This window comes from Enhydra lutris, unplaced genomic scaffold (genome assembly GCF_002288905.1).
Source record: "Enhydra lutris kenyoni isolate GAN:26980312 unplaced genomic scaffold, ASM228890v2 scaffoldscaffold90, whole genome shotgun sequence".
Taxonomy (NCBI): Eukaryota; Metazoa; Chordata; class Mammalia; order Carnivora; family Mustelidae; genus Enhydra; species Enhydra lutris.
In genome coordinates this window covers 586,139-607,856 of record NW_019154174.1, presented here as the reverse complement: position 1 = coordinate 607,856, position 21,718 = coordinate 586,139, and the positions used below count along the sequence as shown (strand labels likewise).

The 21,718-nt window shown below is 49.2% G+C and overlaps 1 protein-coding gene across 3 annotated transcripts in view; it reads left to right on the top strand.

Moving 5' to 3' along the window:
* Nucleotides 1-21,718, top strand: part of LOC111162208 (protein kinase C beta) — a 356,652-nt gene that overhangs the window by 279,743 nt on the left and 55,191 nt on the right. For all 3 annotated transcript variants that reach the window (XM_022526438.1, XM_022526437.1, XM_022526439.1), the window contains one exon: nucleotides 15,737-15,910. In XM_022526438.1, coding sequence (XP_022382146.1) covers nucleotides 15,737-15,910 — 174 coding nt within the window. The remainder of the gene's footprint in view (nucleotides 1-15,736; nucleotides 15,911-21,718) is intronic.

Sequence of the window (21,718 nt, the reverse complement as noted above, 5' to 3'; positions counted from 1 at the left end):
GCATCTTCCGCTGGAAGCCTGTGCAGCCCTGAGTTGAGACAGGAAGAAATTGCCTGAGGAAATGAAAAAAACAGTTTCTTCAAACCCATAACAAAGGCCTTTCCTAAGTCTTTTGGAGCTCCTGATGTGGGAGTCTCTCCCAATTTTAATCTCATTAGTGGTGTGGAGTTGCACGTTCACCTACCGTCCATACATTAGACGTGGTTATATAATCCTACAGACAAAAGTGCTTTCCTTTTCTTGAACCTGCTTTGCTATCTTCTTGCACCATATGGTGAGTTCCTTTATCTTACGGTTCACAGACAGCTCACAGTCTTTGCTACCTGTTCCCTTAATCCTCTTCCAGGGAACCTTTAGACATTTGCTGTCTGATCTTGGATCCCTGCCTTCTCTTTGGTTCGCTCCCCGATGATGGCACCTTCCTCCCAGCCCCTAGTTTTTCATATGCAATGCTGATTGCGGCGTGTTTTTGCCAACTCATGGATCCAGGCAAGGCCCTTCCACCTTCCCGATGTTTCCACAACTCTCCTCAGCGCAATGACTTGCTGTTCTTCCGCAGTCCCTACCTTCACTCCTCAGAAGAGAGAGCATTAGCAAACAAGACATGACAAGGCTCCGTTCTCCCCGGCAAAATTAATGATATTGAGGAAAAGGAACTATCTGGAAGTCAAGTTTTCTAAGCCTCTGCCCTGCTGCGAGCAGCTTGTCAAGCCAGAGCAAGCAAAGGAGTCTTCATTAGGAAGACGTGGTGTGTTTCTGTGTATCTCATCGGCACCCAAAGGCAGAAAGTGCAGCCAGGACAAGGAAGCTTCCAGGAAACCAACGGCCCTGGCCTCCATCTAGGGAGCCCCCCCATCTGGCTGCCATCCCTGCTTCCTGCTACTGTCTCGCTCAATTCTCCAAATGTAGAATTCCAAATGTAGTTCCCAAATGTAGACTCTCCTGGAATTTTAAGAGAAACTAATGGTCCCAGGAAAGAGAAGCTGATCGGCCGGTATGGCTCAGGGTCCCTGTGATCCAGTGAGGGGTGTGGCCACAGGGAGCGAGGTGGCTTTTTCAGCCATCCATCAGGAAGGGCAACATGGTGGTATGGGCCGTTTCTCAAAGAGAAGGAGGGAACCCGCTGGCCTGTTTGGTGCACCGGCCCAAGTAGGTGTTTTTTAAGTCTGCATTTTCTTGAACACGTTGCCTGATGGTTTGGGAAAAATAATACAAAGTTAAATCGCGTCCTGCTACTGAAGGGCCAGCTAGAGCCCATTAGCATGGAAACTCTGTCTAGGGCGATAATTCATGGCTATTGGTCCAATTACTGTGCTGTCACAGTCCCTGCCACCCTCCGCATATCCATCTAGACCACATCTTTCCGTGCTCGTTTGGAAATGCATCATCCTCTTAAGATGAATTCCTGGTTTCTAACAGCAAAACCCGTAATTTTTTCTACCACAAACATCATAGCAGAAACCTGTGGGTTGTCATCACCCAACACCCATGGTAAAACATGTGGGTACACAAATATGGGTAGTTAATAAGATTAAACATAGTTTGTCTCAATCCCCCCACCCCTCACCTGCACCTCCCCCCACTCCTGCCCAGTGCCACTTGATGTCCTGACCTATGTCCTGACCTCATCAAAAACCACTGCAGAGACAGATGATATGGTTTGAGCCCTGAGAACTTGTCTAAATGTTTTGTATGCGTTGCTCAGGGAAACTTCACAACCATCTTGGGGGGGGGGGGTACTATTGTTGGTTCCATTTTACAGATGAGGAAGTAGAGGCAGAGAGAGACAAGAGACTTGCAGATTCATGCAGCGGGGGATGCAGGCTCAAACCCAGGGAGTCTGGCTCCCGAGTGCCCAACCACTGAGCCACTCAGACACCTGCCTTCAATGTGCCCCATTTCTGCCTCAGAGAAGCCCCGTTCTCTGTTAGCCTGGGACACTAGCAGCAAAGGGAGGCTTGTGCACCCAGGGCAGATCAGATTACAGAGCAACAGGCTTCCTTTGTGCAACCTAATTGTTCAAATCAATGACAGACCCTTAAGGGTTTCACTGCATTTCTTTCGGTAAAAGGCATCAATTATTGGTTTGTTTTCCCAGGAACCATCTGAAAACAAAAACAAAAACAAAAAACCAAAAAACAGATTAAATCTGCTTTTATTTTAACCATCTAGCAGTCAAATATAACATCTGATTCAAAGACAATTGACGGAGCATACATGTCAGGAGCATTGATTTTGGCTCAAAGGAACGCTATAATAACTAGAGTTGATACATATCAATTATCATTACCGTTTCTATGATATCAGTAATTAGAAGGAAGACAGCCCAGGGTTTGGAAATTTTTGCATTTCTCATTACAACCCAATCAAACAATTTAAAAAATTTTTTAAATTAAATCCAACTAAACATCTTCATTGAAAACACAGGAGCTAGGCATTTCAGGTTTCTGTCTCTTTATTCCCCACTCCTCCCTCCCGCCCCCCCCCCCCCCCCCAGCAGTGGCTGTGAGTCATTTCTTCCCGGTGTAGTGACATTTGCTTGACAACAGCGCGCCCTGAGCTGACTGGGTTAAAAAGGACCTTCATTCTAAACTTCCTTTCACTCTTCCTTAGGCTCTCCTTGCTGGTAAGGGCCAGAGTTCAGCTTGATTAAATTGGAGGTGTCATGGGGCATTTAAAAAGACTTAAATCTTAGCACCTGTTAACCCGACCCCTGATCTGAAATTTCAGCTAATCTCTCCCATTATCAGCGTCTACTACCCCCACCTCCCGCAACCACCGCTAGAGTCGTGTGTTCCTTACAATTGATGAGCCTGAGCCGACACATCATTATCCCCAGGAGACTCACAGTTTACATTAGGATTCACCCTTGGTACTGTTCATTCCGTGGGTTTGGACAAATGTATAATGACATGTATTCACCATTATAGTATCACACGGAATAAGTTTCCCTGCCCTAAAAATCCTCTGCGTTCCGCCTGTTCATCCCTCCCGCCCCCCCACCCCCTAGCAACCACTGATCTTTTTACTGTCTCCATGGTTTTGCCTTTTCCAGAATGTCATATAGTTGGAATCATACATATGTAACCATATAAAGAGATTTTATTTTAAATACGGAAAGCCTTACATAATAAATCATGAAATAACCAAGTTGTATCATCTCAGTTGATCTGCACGCTCCACACTATTAACTCCCAATTAACATCTTTTCCCCACTGTATCACTTTTCAATTTTTCCTGAAGTACTTCTTCAATTAGCAAGTCTCCCCAGTTGCCAGAAATCATTTCTAGACTGTTAACTTCCAGTTTGCTGCTGGAGGCAAAGGCATTTGAATCCCCCCCCCAATCACATGACTACATATTCAATTAATGTAACCACCATCAAAAATAAAACCTAAACACACATACGTACACACATATGCTCTTAGGATATTTGATCTGAAGTTTTAATAATAAGAATATACTTTGGAGGGGCGCCTGGGTGGCTCAGTCGGTTAGGTGTCTGTCTGCCTTTGGCTCTGGTCATGATCTTGGGGTCCTGGGATGGAGCCCCGCATCAGGATCCCTACTCAGTGGGGAGCCTGCTTCTCTCTTTCCCACTCTTCCTGCTTGTGAGCATTCTCTCTCTCTCACACATAAATGAATAAAATCTTTAAAAAAAAAAAAAAAGAATATGCTTTGGCGAGTCAATATGGGGCCTTTAAGATAACCTAGAGCATGTTAGGACATCTTTGCATCTGGTGAAAGTTGAACTTTGGGAAAGCCCCGTAAAGGCTCCCAGTTCCTCGGCCACGGCAAACACAGCACCTTCAGTTCTTTCTGTCTGAGCAGCTTTTCACATGCCTTATGCCTTGAGTCCTCGTTACAGCCCCATGGATTGACGGGTGCTTGTCTACATTTTACTCCCACATCCAACGTGCTGTAAGATTTCTGGGTTAGGAGGGATCTGCCCCCCATTCCAGGCCTCGGGTTACCCAGGGTTGAGTGGCCTTGAGCCGACTTTTTATCCCTGGCCTGGTCCGAGGGAGGGCTTTGGCAAATCTGCACACAACTGACAGGTCTGTGAGGACCTAGGAACCGGGCATATATCACTCCGCCCCCTCGTGGACTGTAGAGGATAATAGGTGTTCTGCTGATTCCTCAGGAAAGCCCTGTCTGCACTGAGCATGCAGCCCACCGAGGGAGGTCCTCTTAGCCTCTAGCAGGTTGTGCCAGTCCCACCTCTAAGCACAGACCACAGGACCTTGGTTTGATCCCCGACATTGCATCACATCTCCTGGGAAATCGATTTTGCAGAAATTTTGGTCTATGGCTTCATCTCACTTTGTGCCTTTCGATTTGTCTCTTCTGGAGAGGGTGAGGGAGAGCCACCATAGCCACCGAGGGCACTGGAACATCCCTTTCGTGCTCCCCGAGTCCGCTGTCTCTTTCCCAGCATGGCTGGCTGCGGGCTGGGCACCGAGTTTTCCCTGCATTCCGTCACTGGCTCTCCCAAGGGCCCTGTGAGGGAGCAGCTGTCATTTTTGCCCCTTTAATGGGTAAGGGAACTGAGACTCAGAGAGACTGAGTAATTTGCCCACGATCACACAGCACGCACATGACAGAGTCAGGCTTTGAATTCACGATGACAGAGCCGGGCCTGGACCGCTGTGATGTTACCGTTCTCATTAGACGCAGACTTCTAGCTCGTCAGACTCTGTTGCCATCACAGTCTTATGCTTCCCTCGAAGAGCTTGTCAGGGTACCTGTCATGCTGTCAAGATGAGGGTGCTGAAGCTCCCCTTCATTTTGTAACTCGGCTACACCCAGATTTCTCTCAAAATCCTACTGCCAAGTGGGTGAACACCCTTGGAAGAGCAGGGGAATGGCGTGTGCCCGGGGCTCCAGCCCCGGATGCCACCACCGTCCTGACGGCCTGCCAAGTCGCCACTGCGTCCTCCCCAGGGCAGACCAGGCCTGGCACGAGAAGGCCCCCAGTATTTAGAAGGTTCTGACTTAATGCGTCTCCAGTGCAGCCCAGACACCAGCTTCTAAAAGCTCCACAGGGAATTCTGATGTGCGTCCCAGAGAAACAAGAGCTTGCTGTAAGCACGGGAGGCAAACCGCAGCCAAAGATGGGGGACGGGGGCACACCGAACTTAAAACTTAGAGCTGAGTTGGGGCGCCTGGGTGGCTCAGTAGGTTAAAGCCTCTGCCTTTGGCTCGGGTCGTGATCTCAGGGTTCTGGGATCGAGCCCCACATCCGTCTCTCTGCTCAGCAGGGAGCCTGCTTCCCTTCCTCTCTCTTTGCCTGCCTCTTTGCCTACTTGTGATCTCTGTCAAATAAATAAGTAAAATCTAAAAAAAAAAAAAACAAAAAAACAAAACTTACAGCTGAGCGGATCTAAAGTCCCCTCTGCTGGCCTCTGAGGGCTGGGTGCAACCCACAAGAGACAGCCCAGACAGCAGGGAGGACCCTCAAAAACATGGAACCCTAAAATAAAGTTGGAGCATACGTTGCAGCAGACCAGCCCCCCAATGCCTGCCCCCAGTCTGGTGCACAAGCCCACCGCCTCGTGGGGTGGGTGTCGCATGCGGGGGGGAGGGGGGGAGTCCAGGGGTCTGCTGTGGGCCCACAGTGTACGCACTGGGTTTTTTAACTTGCTTCTGTCTCCCTGTCCCATGCCAACCTCAGCTCAAGCACCTTCCCCATCCTCTTCTCCCAGATTGGAGTTTGGGGACCCTACAAGCCCCGAGTTTCTCTCTTTTTCTCTTTCCAGTGTGCCATTCGAGTTCCAGTGAGAGTCTTTTCCCAAGCCCAGTGTGTGAGCTGAGCTCGCAGCTTCTGATGGTGCTGGATGCTTGCTGCCTCCCCGCCCTCCCTTCCGGCCCCAGTGGGAGGGACTGGGAGGGACGTTGTTAGGGACGCCATCCTCCGTAGTACTACGTGTTCAAGATCCATGCGAGACGTTCCTTTTAGACCCCTGTTCTAGGGAAAGCTGCTTTTCCTCCTCAAAAAATGATTTTCCCTTAAAGGAAATACGAGCTTTTGTTATGTTTCATGTGTCTCTGGTTCCCTTGGCCTCCAGGAAACTGAGGGAGGGAGGGAGAAAGAGAATGGAAGAGAGGAAATACACACACGCACTATATGGTGTATAATCATTTTTAAACACCTTTATTGAAGTGTAATTTCCATACCGTAAAATCCAGATGTTTGTTATACAGACTTGAATGCTACCTCGAGTTCTTTGTGAGATATGGGTTGAAAATAGTCATATGCAAATTAAACAATGCTGAGACCTAAGTCATCGGAGATCTCTAGTGACCCAGATCTAGGGCTTTTTTTTTTTTAAGCTACTTTCCCTCCGCGCAGACTTTTTCATTCATTTATCCAACAGATATTCTTTGAGCGGCTACTAGATACTAGGTGTTGGGGATACGCCAGTGAACGAGTCTAACAAAAGACCTGCTCTCCTAGAACTTACATCTAGGGAGGGAGGAAGATAAAAAGATTGCTATCATGTCAGGTGTGGTGAGTGTTACCAAAGAAAACCAAGTAGGAGAAGGGGAGTGACAAACAGGGCTGTGACTTTAGAGGTGGTCAGGGAGGTGGTCAGGGAGGACCTCTGCAAGCAGATGTGGGAGCAAACCGGGGCATGTCGGGGGGAGGAGTCCTCAGTGCAGTGGGAAGAGAAGAAGATCGTAGGAAGGTGGGGTGAACAGGGACCCACTTGAGTTTTAAAGCTTTGTTGGGGTACATGGAGCAGAGTACGTGTGTTGGTGGGGCACAAGTAGGGGGGACACGAGGAATAATTAAGAGACACTTGCAGGTAACCGGCTCAGGATCGTGGTGGCTTAGATCAGGAAGGAGGCTGGATAGGACATACATTTTGAAAGAATAGCTGACAGAACTTGTTGCTGTGTTGAACAAGAGATGTAACCGAGAGGAGTTAAGAGAGACTCCATTTGACTTTGGACTTTTGGCAGGTGTCCCTTGAAGCCTGGGGAATGGGGAATAGGGTCTTTTGTCCCTGGCTATGGCTACCTTCTCATGTTGGTAAGCATTTGGACCCACAGTCCTGCAGGGCAAATCTCCTTAGCCAGTTGAGAACGGGACACAGGTGCCAGTAGACAAGGACATAAGCAGTCCCCCTCCTCCCCAAGTCATTCTCTGAAAAGGTGACATTGATGACAACCACTGTAGTGGATAAAATTGTCTTCCCCCAAAACATATGTTCAAGTCCTAACTACAATCCGTGTGACGGTGACCGTATTTGGACAGAAGGGCTTTACAGATGTAATCTAGTTGAGTAGGGGGGACCCTAATCTAATGGCCGGTGTCCTCAAAAGAAGAGTCAATCTGGACACAGACACAGGGGCCTGGGAAGGAATGCCACATGAAAACAGACAGAGATACATGTGTAAGCCAAGGATTATTGGCAACCGCTAGAAGCTAGGAGAGAGGCATAGAGCAGATTCTCCATGACAATCTAGACGGAAGCCTCTAGAAGGAAGCATCTTTGCCAACACCTTGACGTTGGACTTCTGGCCTCCAGAACTCGGAAAGAATAAAATCCCTTGGTGCTAAGCCTCCCAGTTTCTGGTTCTTTGTTACGACAGCCCCAAGAAACTAGGACAACCACCAGGGATAAGCACCCCTCCTTTGCCCAGCATGGTGCCCAGCTGAGTGAAGGTGTGCGCACTGCTTTTAATCCCCCCAAGGTACGCCACTACCACCAGAAGTGAAGTGTCGTTGTTGTTCCTGTGTTACCAGCAGAGGAAGAGTTACGTGAATTTCCCAAGGTCATGCGGCTAGCCTGTGGCCACACTGGGACAGCTCCCAGGTCCTCTGACGTGAAATCCCATGCCCTAACCATTCTGCGACTCCATCCCGTGGCCAGAGGTCAAGACTCTGGCCACGTTCTGCCATTTGGATTCACCAGTAAAGTTCAGTGCAACAAAGTCTGCAGCCAGGAGTCCCTGGGCGACTTTCCCACATTTTCTCTGCTGCTGCTGGAGTGTTGTTATTTATCACGTCTCTCCCAGAAGATTCTTGGGTAACAGATGTGGCTTGGAGTTTGATAAGAGAGTCACTTCAACACATCCTTTCAGTCTGTTTGGAATCCTCACCCTGAAGACGGTGGGACAGCTGAACAAACAGCCCACGCCCTCTGTGTTGGTATTCACTGAAGTGGAAACTCCAGAAACTTCATGAGACGATTAATGAAAAGCAAAAGCTCGCTGGTGCTTAAAGGAACATTTTAGAATGCGGCTGTGCCCGTGGCCGTGGCAGTGGCTGTCTCTCTGCCATTTTCCTCTCCCATGCCAGTGCCTCGTGGCACAGGGAGAGGAAGCTCTTCCCAAGCTGCTTTATGCTTAGGAGCAGGGCCATGCCCGTCCCATTTGTGGTCGCATCAGCCATGCCTAGCACTGTGCCTGGGACAGAGTCCCCAAAAGAACTTGTGGGTGGAGGAGCTGGGACCATGGCACCAACTCAGGCCAAGCCCCTCTCGCCGAGTAAATGAGTGGTTTGTTAGTGGTTGTATAAGAAATGGAAAAAGGAAATGACCCGCCTGTCTATGGCCACAAATTAGCCTGTGAGGTCCCAAGCCTCACAGGAAGTGGTGGTGGGGGGTAGGAAAGGGAGGAACAGGGCAGGGATCTGGAGCCGAATTTGAAACACTCTGACAATAATAACTTAATAAATAATTTCAATAAGTAAATAATTTAAATAATTCCCCATAGGCGGGGTCCCTAGGTGGCTCAGTCAGTTAAGGGTCCAGCTCTTGATTCTGGCTCAGATCATGATCTCAGGGTCTTGAGATCGAGTCCCGTGTCGGGCTCTGCACTGAGCTTGGAGCCTGCTTAAGATTCTCTCTCTCCAGCTCTCTCTCTTCCTCCAAACAAACAAAACAACAAGAACTACTGTAGCAGAGCACTGGGTACTTGAGGGCCAGAGAATTGGAATATGGTTAAGAGCAAGGGTTTTGGAGATGGGTGACATGGGAAGTTTCACTTCCTGGACTTTGGACTAGTCACCGCGCTCCCTAAACCCTGGCTTCCTAGTCTGCAAAGTGGGGATAGTAGAAGTTGATCCCGCAGGGGCGAGAGCCAGAAGTGGGCATGGTTATCATGACCAACCACAGACAACCCAACCCCTTCCCAGGCTGACCCTCCCTCCAGCATCACCTTCTTTGTGGTTGCCTCTAAACCCTGCACCATTGCCTCTGAACACCACCCCGTGCCCGTCCAGTCTCCTGGCTTGGTGCCAGTGCTGCCCTCTTTGCTGGGGCTCTCTAGTTCTGCTGCATCTCGGGTGGTAATTGGAATCCAGAATCTGAGTTCTAGAGCTTGGGTGCTCCCTTCCTATGATAATTCTAGACCCAGGTTTGTGGATTTGAATAGTTTAATTCTGAGGAAGCACAGTTCTCTCCCCTCTGCCTGGAATGCGCCTGGTTGGTTCTCCTGGTCGTTCAGATCCACGCTCAGCTCTCACTTCCCCAGAACGTCTTTCGCTGACCCACGCGATCGGGTTAGATCCTCCACTCAAACACTCAAGGGGCACCATGCACTTCTCTTGCTGGAGTTAAGGCGTAACTGAATTTGGTAATTACTTGTGCAGGAGGGCGAGCTTCAGGAGCTTGTTTCTCCGCATCCCCAGTGCCCATCTCAGTGCCTGGCACATCCTAGACACGACATGTTTACTGAATGAACGGGTGAATTGGCCCGCCTTCCAAGTCCTGGAAAAGACTGGAAGAGATGACACATTTGGAAGGCAGAATGAATTCCATCTCTGTTGCTTCTTTTAATTGAAGCCTTAAAAAAAGAAATTGATTGAAGAGAGTGTGCACAACCAAACCCAAGGATTAAACAAGGCAAGGGGAACAGGGCCGCACGCGCAAGTGGTTACGTTCGTGCACATATGAACTTAGAAGAATCTGTTCAGTCATCTATCTCTGCATGAGAAATCATCCCGAAACTCAGATGTTGACAACACCACTGACCACTTATAATCTCTCGTGGTTTCTGTGGGCCGGGGATTGGGAATTGGGAATGCTCGCTGGTGGATTGTGGTTTAGGGGCTCTCCTGTGGGGGCTGCAGGGACAGCTGAGGCTGGAGCCTCTGGGGCTGGTGGGCTTGGAGTCCCAGGACTTCTCCACGGGGTCGCCTTCCTTGGCCTCCCTAGCACGGAGGAGCCAGGGCTCCAAAGGTAGGTGTCCCAAGAGACGCTAAGAAGCTATGGCCTCAGAACTCACAGGGGACAACTTTTACTCTGTTCTGTTCATTGAGGGGAGAGGGAAGAGACTCAGTCTCTTGACTGAGGGGTATCCGATCTTTCTAAGGACGGCCAAACATCACTTCCTTCATGACATGAGGAAAGAAGCTCTCAAAAAGGCCTCCAAGAGGGGCCTAGAGGTTCCTATTGACAAGGAGAGCTTGATGAGAATATCATGGAACAAAGAGAAGTTTCCTTCTTAACCCCATTAATGACTGTGGAGAAGGTGTTAGGAAGATCAAGACAGAAGGAGTCTGTGGGGCCTATGGATACCTCCTGAACTCCATAGTCAATGAATCAATTTTGATAGTACCTCAGTGTTCCACAGATCAATGAATTTGGTGATTAGAATCATGGGGAAGACAGATGCTTGTTAAAATGCAGACTCCCAGGCCATACTGTGGGGTTCCTAGGGCTTGGGATCTGTGTCATCAAGAAGTACCCCTAAGGGACCTGAGAGAGGCAAGGGGCACCGTCCTGTATAGAGAATGGAACCTGCCTTGTTTTTGGTTACAGACCGACCTGCTGCTACTATTGGACTGCCTGACATTTTAATTTTTATTAAGAATTTGAGCCACCCAAACAGCAATTTTGTCTTACAGGATCCATCAGTAGCAGAAACCTGGTCCAACTATTATCAGTAAAAATGATCAGTCTGTTGGAGAGATGGAGGTTTTCAGTGGGAAACAGCCAAGCCTTGTGAGAAATTGGATCCAGGCACTGGAAAGCAAGGCCTCTGCTCATTCCCCAAAACTTCAGTTTCTTCTTTCCTGCATGTGGTAGAGAAGCACCACTGCAGGCAGATCTGTGTGGTTCTCTCTTTAGGGGCGCAGGGCTGACTGGGCCCGGAATCCTACTGCAAGTTCTTTGGAGAGAGAATCTGATTGGCTCAGCTTAGGTCAGGAGCTAACTCTGATCCAATCAGCTGTGGCCAGGTGGGTCCACTGCCCAATCAGAAGGTTCTTCTAATAAATTGCAAATTCTCTGGGAAGAGAATCTGATTGGCTCAGCTTAGGTCAGGAGCTAACTCTGATCCAATCAGCTGTGGCCAGGTGGGCCCACTGTCCAATCAGAAGGTTCTTCTAATAAAGAGTTGGAAGAATGGAGAGGCATGCTAGGATTAGCTTCCAAATGAAACTGATGCCACTGTGATTATGTAGGAACTTTTATTTTTCTAATCTGACTTGAAACACGTGTTCTAGCAAACAACTGGTGCCCAGCTCATTGCCATTAACTGGTTGATTCATTCATTCATTCATTCATTCATTCATTCCTATTGAGGTATAGATGGCACACAATATTCTGCTGGTTTCAGGTGTACAACATAGTGATTTGACGATTGTACACATTATGCTCTGCTCACCGCAGTGTTACCATCCATCACCACACAACGTTATTACAACATGGTTGACTATATTCCCTACGTTGTACTTTTCATCCTCCTGACGTATTTATTTTGTGTCCGGAAGCGTGTATCTCTTTATCCCCTTCATTTATTTCATCCATCCCAGTACCCCTGCCCCTCTGGCAACTACCAGTTTGTTCTCTGTATTTATGGGTGTATTTCTGCTTTGTTTATTTGGTTTGGTTTTTAGATTACTGGTACAAATGAAATCATATGGGATTTGTCTTTTTTTGACGTACTTCACTTAGTGCATTACCTTATAGGTCCATCCATGGTGTCACCCATGGCAAGATCTCATTCTTTCTCTGTGGCTGAGTGATTTTCCACTGTGTACACACGCGCGCGCGCTCACACACACACACACACACGCACACACCATTTTCTTTATCTATTCATCCATTCATCTGTCGGTGGACTTTTAGCCATCACTTAATTTTATTTAAAAAAAAAAGTGTGTTTTGTTTTGTTTTTTAAGAGAGAATGTGGAGGCGCAGAGGGAGAAACAGTCTTAAGCAGGTACCATGCCCAGCGCAGAGCCCAATGCGGGGCTCGATCTCACGACCCGGAGATCATAACCTGAGCCCAAATCCAGAGGCAGACACTCAACTGACTGAGCCACCCAGGTGCCCCTACAAAAAACATTGTATTGGAGCACAGCCATACCCATTCATTTCTGTGTTGTCAGTGGCTGCTCTCCCACTACAATAGCAGAGTTGAGTAACCGATACAGAAGCTGCCTTGCAAAGCCTGCAGTATTTTCTGTGTGGCCCTTCAGGAAACGCTTCCCAACCCCTGCCTTAGAATCTCATTCAGTTCCGTATCTAAACTGTTCTCCAGTGTTCCATGTGGGTCATTTCCACTCTCCTCCAGCCAGCACGGGGGCATTTCCGGACCTTGGCTCATTTGCATACCACTCCCCTGATGTCAGAGGTGCTACGTGGCATTGGTTTATTCTTCCTTCTACCCGTGTTCTTAGGACAGGGCAAGGCACCAAAGTCTTTACACGTCCTTGTCGATTGACTTAAAAAATTTCTACAGATGCCACAGTATTTCCTAAGGTGTGAAGCACATTGCACTGGTGATTTGTAAAGTGATTTGAGGTTCGTGCCTGAGATTGTTTGGAGGTGGTACATAGATGTGGTACTAAATAAAAGGAAATCACATCGTGATAAGTTTATTCTCTCTTTCTGTTTTCTATCATCCTTTCTAATGACTTGAACAAGAAGATCTCATCTGAAGACAATATGCATGCCGTTAATAGTTTTCTAACATTTGCTAACACTGTTTTTTCCTTTAACAAGGAGAACATGCAGGGGCTGGCTTGGAACCTTCAGCAGCTAGCGATAGCTAGCTGGAATTTCCTAGCGCGGCTTCGCTTTTATTTATTTTTATGCTGATCTTCCATTTATGGCTAGTGATACTGGCTTGCCATTAATAGTGGTGATCCACAGTTTCCTTTCTCAGATAAATTTAGTTCAGTAAAAATGTGACTAGGTTTTTAAAATATGAAGCAAATACCAGTTTAGGTGATAGGAGAAGATGTTAAAAAAAAAAAAAAAAGGCACATGAATGACTGATCGAAGTTTGGGAAACTTGTGTTAAAGTAACTGACATAGGCACAAAACAGTCCTGGGGCCCAGAGCGGGGAGTGACCCATTTGGTCTCAGTGCATCGCTGAGGGATAGAGAAGAAAGTGACATCCAAGCTGAATCTTTGATTTTCTGGGCAGTGAGAGAGCGTGGAAGGACACTGGAGACAGTGGGATAGAAGACTCAAAGGAAAAGAAAGAAAATGATGTAGTCCTGGAACTGTGTGGCTTATGGGAGTCCCCGAAGGACTGTACACACTCGAGCAGCATGGGCAGGGCTGCATTTTTGTAACAGTTGTTAGCTGGAGCAGGTTAATGTCTCTGAGCCTCTGTTTATTTATCTGTAGAGTGGGGATAATTGAAACAGCTGTAGGATGTCCGCCCTGCCCCTGGTGCCTGGGGAATTCCCAGCCCTCTGTCCTGCTTCTCCTCTAGGCAGGAGGCTAAGATGTCCCATCATGACCCCGTTGGCATTCGGGGGTGTCTGGGCCCCCTCCCCTCTGTCTTGGGCAGTCTAGGAGTGGATGTTTACAAGTGTGTAGGTTTGTTAGATGATGCCTTGACCGGTGGTGACAGGTCAGTGGGGCTGTCCACACTCGAAGCTGACTCAGCATGGAGCCCCCCTACTGCACTTGGGAGGTGGGGGAGGGGAGGCTCCTCAGCTAAAAGCTCTTCTTTCTACCATCAGCCCCGCTGCCCCTGTGTCTTCTGGCCAAGTCACTTCCCTGCCTCCTCCCTGCACTTGCCCCATGCCCAGCATTCTCTGGAATCTGGGAGCAGAAAGCCCCTGTCTCTACGCGACTCTTCACATCTTAGAATACTGACCTCCTAGAGTCGTGTTTCTGCCTCTGTGAGGGCTGGGCGAGGGGAAACAGCCCTTGGGGGTCAACGAGAGACCGGGGGAGATGGGAAACATGCTGAGGACACACAGCCTGGCCCATTAAGCTCCACTCTCTCTATGCATCTGCATGGGCACTGAATAAATGCCCAGCAGGTAGGATTTGCTCAGCTTGGCAGCCCTTTCTGTGGTGGGGCCAGAGGGGAGAAGTTGAGAGCTGTCCTGTGGTAGAGAAGTGTGTGCTGGGAACTTCCGTGCTAAAGGCTCTGAATTCCTGGCTTTGCATTGCCCATGGCTACCCTGACCGTGGTGAGAGCAGGAGACAGGGCCTCTGTATGAGCTGGTTGGCTCAGCCTCGAAGCTTCCATGCAGTCAGACTCTTACCATGAGGATAAGAGCTGAATGGAGGGTGCCCAGCTGCCCTCCTACCTCGGAGAGCCTTCCAGGCATCCCTCCCTCTGGCCTTAGGGCTCTGTCGTGTTCTCTGGTCCCCCAGCTTGTCAGGTAGAAGCATTTTATTTGCTTGACCACCTAAACTCCTTGAGGATTTTTCTAGAGCTCTGGGCAAGTACAGCGTTTAAAGGCAGAGACTTTAGAGTTGGACAGACCTGAGTTCAAATCTGGTCCCCTCTCTAATTGAGTTTGCTGTGCTACAGGTTTCTCACCCCCCGTGAGCCTTGCTTTCCTGTAAGATAGGTTTCTTAATGGCACCTGCCTTCTTGATTCTTACACAATGGGATGAGAAGTAACAAATGAAAACCACTCCTTGCCGGGCACGTTGATAAGTGCTCAGAAATGTAGTGGCTGAGTGGCTGAGATCACTGAGGTGATCACCTGCCAAATGCCCGACACAGTGCTTGCAGTAAATGCTTTTTTCAGTTTGATTGCTTCTTCCTCCAGGAAGTCTTCCCAGAAGCCCCCAGACCTGATCAAGCCTCATGCAATATGGTACTGCCCTGTGCTTCTTCTAAGAAGCTATTTGGTAACAGTACCTACTGGCCACTGTGGCGTCTGACATGATATGTCCTGAGCCACACCGGTTAACATGCTGGGGTGGGGACCACAGCTGCATAGAAGGAAGTTGCAGGACAGCAGGAGAGGATGTTCAAATATTATGCTAATCATCTCTGTGATTAATATCTGAAGTCTTTCTTCCTCTGGATGGCAGGGTCGGAGAACATGCCTGCCTATTTATGGCCATATTCCCAGTACTTTGCAGGCTCTTAATGAATATTAAATAATTGAGTGAATAAGGGAACGAGTGTTCCACATTCAGTGTTCTCAGGAACGCACTCGCGCCCTCCTTCAACAACTATTTATCGAACATCTACTATGTCGCAGGCACTACTACACCAGTGAAGAAAACAAGCAAAGACACTTTCCCTCAGGTGGTTTGTATTCTAGCCCTGGGGGCTGGGCATTGGTGCGCACCCCCAAGGGATCAGTATTCGTGTGTTGCTGTTGGGACCCTGCTTGTTGACTGGGTTCAGCCGTTCAAGGCATGAGGTCTGTGGACAACGCCATCCCATGAGTTGGTGTCCGCAGACAGCATCTGGGCAGAGCTTAGAGTGGATTTGAGTGATCGCATCCTTCCCTGCCAATCCCCCGGGCCCTTCCAACCACCCTGACAGTCTTCCTCTCTTTCCCAGGTCATGCTCTCCGAGCGGAAAGGCACGGACGAGCTCTACGCCGTGAAGATCCTGAAGAAGGACGTGGTGATCCAGGACGACGACGTGGAGTGCACGATGGTGGAGAAGCGGGTGCTGGCCCTGCCAGGGAAGCCGCCGTTCCTGACCCAGCTGCATTCCTGCTTCCAGACCATGGTAACTTCCCCCTCGGGGGCGTGGGGTCTGGCCATCCCGTCCCGGGTGCTTCACCGGCCTTCCGCCTAAGCCCTCCCAGCAGCACCCACCCCCATTTTTCCACTCTAGAGACAGGAAGATGGGGTGCCCGGGGGGAGGCTGCTGAGAGTTTCCGAGGCGGCCACTGAGAAGCTATTCCCCTAGGCAGACGCTATCACAATGAAGATAAAGGAACTCGGGCCATCGGTTTAATAACCAACAAAGCAGGGTCTTTCTCAGACAGCCAGAGGTGACTCAGGGACAACAACTGAGAACTTTCAGTCTCACATATGCGATGTTATGGCAGAGCTTGTGGAGGGGAACGAGTGGGAAGGAAAGGAAAGGGTGCGTGTGCTTAGGTGGTTACTGTCTGCCCTTTAGACCCTGCGGTCAATGCTCTCGTGCATTCTGCCAGTTGTGCGGACTTCCTGAGGGGGGCGTTGTCTGAGAACACAGCCTTCCGAGGACCCCCAAGGCGGGGATACAGGGGCTCGTGAGCACAGAACTGTGACTCGCAGGAAGAGAAGGGGACGTGTGTGTGCGATCTGCTGTTGGCTGATTTCAGCTCTATCTGCGAGAGCAGTGGCCATCCCTTTAAGGAACCTTTTACCTTTTACCTGTTCAAATGAGACCCTGGCCTCCATACCAAGGGAAGGGGGTGGCCAGCTCCCCAGTGCAAAAAGGTACAAAGTTCATTCTTGCCTCTGGGGCTTCTAAGGGCCAGTGGCCCAGTGACTTAAAGATGCTTTAAGGGATTCTTGAAGATTATTTCGATTCTGTGCAGTTCTCACTACGCATGCTAATTTTAGAGCCCACCCCCTATGTGAGATGGGATGCTTTTGTATGTTGCATATAATTTAAAGCTTGGGACTTCCTCTCTCCTCCAACATCACCAAGTCCTGTCCTCTACTAGGTTAGATTCTACACTCCCAGCCTAGAAAGATCCAAATCTGGCCCTGGGGTGGGTTTTATCAGTGCAGACCACTCATTGGGCTTAGAACTGCTGTATGTGAAAGGGGCAGAGCTGGAGGTTGGCTCCTTCCCTGTTCTGAGAAGTTTCTTGATGCATTTTGGGGTCAGAGGGACCTTGGTTCAGATCCTGGCCCTGTCACTTACCACTGGGTGGCCTTCAGCAAATTCTAAAACCCGTCTGGCCTCAGTTTGCTCATCTGTAAAATGGACAAACTGAATGAAGCTGCATCCCGAGGTGGTTGTGAGGAGGGAATGAGATTCGACATGAGAAGCCTTTGACACAGTGCTTGTTGCCGGGCTGATGCTCCGTGGATGTACCTTGCGCATCTCACAGACAGACCGCATACGTTTTGGCTTTGACCAAGTGTTCAGGGATAGAGCCAAGCAAACCAGGTCCTGTTCTTGAGAAGTTTATGGTCTTGGAGCAGAGGCAACAGACATGGGACAGTCACCAAACAGTGCAGTAGGGGATACGGTAGAACCTGGAGAAGCAAGTGGGTCCCTAGATTGTCCCCTCATTGGCAATATGGCTTCCATGCTCTCAGCGATATGATTTTCTAGGGGGTCAAGTTCCCATTCCCAGAGAGTCTCCCTACAGCAGGCCATCGGGGGAGGGCACATTTTAGGCAAGTGTGTATAGTATTACCTGCAGGGACTTGGTTTGCCAGCATCACGCTGGGCTTTCCTGGGGGCTGGGCCTCCTAGAACGTCCTTCACACCACTGCAGGCACCAAGAGCCGGGGTCGTGTTTGCCAAAGTACGGTGCGTGCATCCCTGTGCAAAATGGTCCTGGGTACGAAGGGTGACTTTGGCTGGTGCACGGATGTTAAATTACATTTACCTTTTAATCCGCTTTAATTCTGAGTGCCTCAAGGGAGATGCTTCGTTTGGTGTCAGCCCACCTGTACCACCTTTTTTAACACAGAGTACCAGGCTTCAGGCTCTGAGCTTTGGCAAACACCAGTTTCTAGGTCATTGGTTTGCTTTTATTTGATATCTATATATTTTTTTCTTTTTACAGATTTCTTCCGTTTATGATAGCACGGTAAAGTCTTTAAATTTTTAAATGTTGAGGTATTATAAAGCAAATACAGAAAACCATACAAAGTAGATGTCTTAGTGATGAGTTATTATAAGATTAAGTTCCTCAAACCAACCGCCAGCCCGGTTGAGAAGCAGAACTTTGGCCAGCCACTCTGGAATCTTCTTCACGTTTGAATCTCTATCTCGCAGCCAGCGGCCAACTGCCTAGCTTGATTTCCTTGTGTCTTTACAGTTTGATCACTTGAGTCTTATCAGTCTCTTAATATGATAGTTTAATCTTTCCCGTTTTTAGAAACCGGCTGTGTCTTCTAAGCCTTTTAATACAGTGATTTCTCCCTTCCATCCCCTCCTTTTATCTGTCCCCTCATCTGCTGAAGATGGTGGGCTGTTTGATCCGGAGCATTTTCAGTCTGGATTTGGTTGACTACACAGTCGTGGGGCTCCTGCACGTGCCCACCCACCTCCCACCCCGCCACCATCCTTGGTGTTTTCCTGCAAATTGGTAGCCAGACCTAGAGACTTGGCCAGACTCAGGTCCGATCCCTTTGGTAAGAATGGAGAAGGTGCGCTCTTTCAATCAAAGGCGTGTAATGTCTCGTGTCCCTCTTTCTGGGATGTTGGCAACCACTGAGAATTTGTTGCCAACCACTAACACATGGTGCCTCGGTCCCTTAATGGCTGGTATTGTCTTCTGCTGTTTCTTTGCTGGGTGTTGGTTGGAGTGCCTCTAGGAAGGCGGGCTGCCCCTCCTCTGTTGCCTGGTCCTGGTGGGCACCATTCTTTTTTTAAGATTTTTATTTATTTATTTGATAGAGATCACAAGTAGGCAGAGAGACAGGCAGAGAGAGGAGGAAGCAGGCTCCCTGCTGAGCAGAGAGCCCGATGCGGGACTCGATCCCAGGACTCTGGGATTATGACCCGAGCCAAAGGCAGAGGCTTTAACCCACTGAGCCACCCAGACGCCCCCCTGGTGGCACCATTCTTGTAGGAAAGGCGGGATCAATACTTGATTCTTTCCTGTTATTGGACAGTTTGTCATGAATTGGTTCATGATTATGCTTCCAAGGTGACTAACATTTGCTTTTAACATAAAACTGTTTCCTAGAAGAAGCTCATCAAGGTAAAGAAAAACATGAAGTGAGCTAAAGGTCGCATCCTACGGGGTCTTGGCACAGGTGGTGAAGGTCACTCCAGAACTGGAGTTTTAGGGAATTAGGTGCTAAAGGCACTTAGGGGTTGGCAGAGACCAGACCAAACCGGATTCTCAAACCTCTAGCCTTGTTCATCCCACATCTTCTCTTCTTCCCATTGGGGTTCCCCAGGGTCACTGACTGACATCAGTAGATCAAGAAGAGATCTTGTTCTCAAGCAAGGGGCTGGAACAACTTAGAGCACAATTTCAATTTCAACTGAATGGATCGAGATGGGGAGGATTCATCATGTGTGACTAATATTAATTCATTAGTAAGCAATACCTTTGTTAGTAATTAACCGCTTAAAAAAATGAGAGCAGAGTGGATTTGAGGTGATTCTCTTCATCTTCCCCTCCCCCACTCACTTGTATTTCAGTATGCTTTCTGGCATTCAACAGCGGGGATGAGGTTCACCTGGGAATTGTGCAGTGCCCGGGGTCCCCTCGAGGGGTTCAGTGGCTTCGAGTCTTGTATGCGGACAGAAGCCCCATGTTGGCGGTCAACCCACAGTCTCCTGATCCCGCAAGGCCAAGGATGGAACAGGTCGCCATCTTGCTGGTGCAGATCAGATGAAGTCGCTACCTCGTCTCTAAGTCGCTACCCTGTTGTGTGGGGAAAATGTACCTTCAAATGTCAAGTGTGCTTGGCTTGAGGAGACGCCCTCAGTGGCCCGCCGCCAGAGTCAGAGGCCACTGGGGACCGAGCAGGTGCCCCTCCTGTTCCCCCTTCCCCCAGCTGCAGATAGCGTTTTCGAGCACCTATATTTTGATTTTACATAAATTAAATATACGTCAGAGACACAGTAATGCCTGTGACACATGAGGCACAGGGTTACACTCTTAAGCCACATGACAGCCTTTGGATGGGTCCTGTCTTCAGCCTCTAGGACAAGCAGACTGAGGCCACAAGCAAGTCATTTCAGGGTCAGGATTTGAACCCAGGCGGCCCGGCTCCCCTGAGCTTTACACTCAACCCCTGCAGCGTGAGGTCTTCTGAATGTGTTGAGTGTGACTCACTGGGCTTCTAGTCCATCTCACAACCCTGGGGGCAGAGCCACCAGCAGCCGGCCTGTGTGCGGGCTCCAGCGGAGGGCCTGAACCCTAACCTCCCTCCCGCCCCCCGGCTCACCTCGCACCTGCTCAGTGAAGGCTCCTGGTGCCCCTCAGCTTTTCCCTCTCTGGTACGGAACTGACTTTCCATCCGACCATCTACCATGGGTGGACTTGGAGCACTTCGTTTCCTTTCTAGCCTTGCCAGACAAATCTTGCAACGGAAGGGATTAGCTGTCATCTCACATTGCAGGAGAAACCTGGAGGCTCTGGGATGTTGGGTGGTTTTCCCTAGACACAGCACAGCGTCCCAGGCCCACTAAACCCAGAGCCCAGGCTTTTGCTAGTACATGATGTGGAGTTACCGACTGGCCTTACTAGGGTTGATAAAAACAGCAACAAGAAGCATCGGCTAGCATTGTGAATGCTTCCGCATGGGCCACTCAGCAGCGACTCTCCCACCGTGTCCTCCCAGCACCTCTCCCGGCAGACGCCGTGACTCTCCCTGCTTTGTAGGTGAGGACACCGGCACCCAGAGATGTTCAGTCACTTGTGCGATGTCACGCGGTAGATAAGCGCCAGCACTGGGATCCGTTCTACAAGACTCCAGAACCCCAGGCTTGCTCTCCTGCCCCTGCCTTAACTCCAGGTTCCTTTTCTGAGTGTTTAAGCCATTTTTCCATTAAGTCATGATTACATCCGACTTTCACAAGAACGTGGTAAGCAAGGGCTGTTCCCATTTCGGTACAAAAGAAACCAATCCTCAGAGAGATGAGTCGGCTGGCGTACAGTTGCTAAGTGGCGGGTTTTTAATGCCCCTTGAAGGTGTTCTTTCTACCATGCAAGGATCACCTCCTTATCCTGCAAAGATCTGGCCATGATTGGAAGGTTCTATGGTGAGAGGGATTTTAAGATGTAGGGAGTGCTGCATTTGTATGAGGCAAACCATTGTCAGCGTGGCTCAGGTGAGCAGCATAGCTCCTTTTCAGGGATGGCCCATGGAGCTGGTCCTCTGGCTCACACTCCCCTTCTAGAATTGCACAGCCCCCGACTCCTGATTGGGGGTACAGGGGAGAAGGCAGGCTGGGCTGGAACAGACAGCCTCTGATCTGAAAAGTCAGATCATTCCCACCAGTAGACGGAGGCTACTCAGGCTTATTGATTCTGTTAGCAAATATTTATTTGTTGAAATAAACTATGTGTCAGGACCCAGCTGCCTCCTTGTGAAGGGTGCATCAGGGAACAAAGGAGATAAAGTCCCTGTTCCTTCAGAATTTACATTCCCATGGTGGAGACAGATAATAAACCACAAGAACTATTAGGGCTAAAGAGATGGCGTGGGAGAGATGCTGTTTTTGATCGGATGATCAAAGAGAAGTCTTTCTGATAAGGATGACATTTGAGCGGAGACCAGAACAAGTGCAGGGGCAAGGCACGTGGCTATCTGGAGGTAGAGTGTTCGAGACAGGAGGAGGAAGAGTGAGTGTAAGGGCCTGAGGGGGGAATATGCTCAGCGTGTTTGAGGAGAGAGA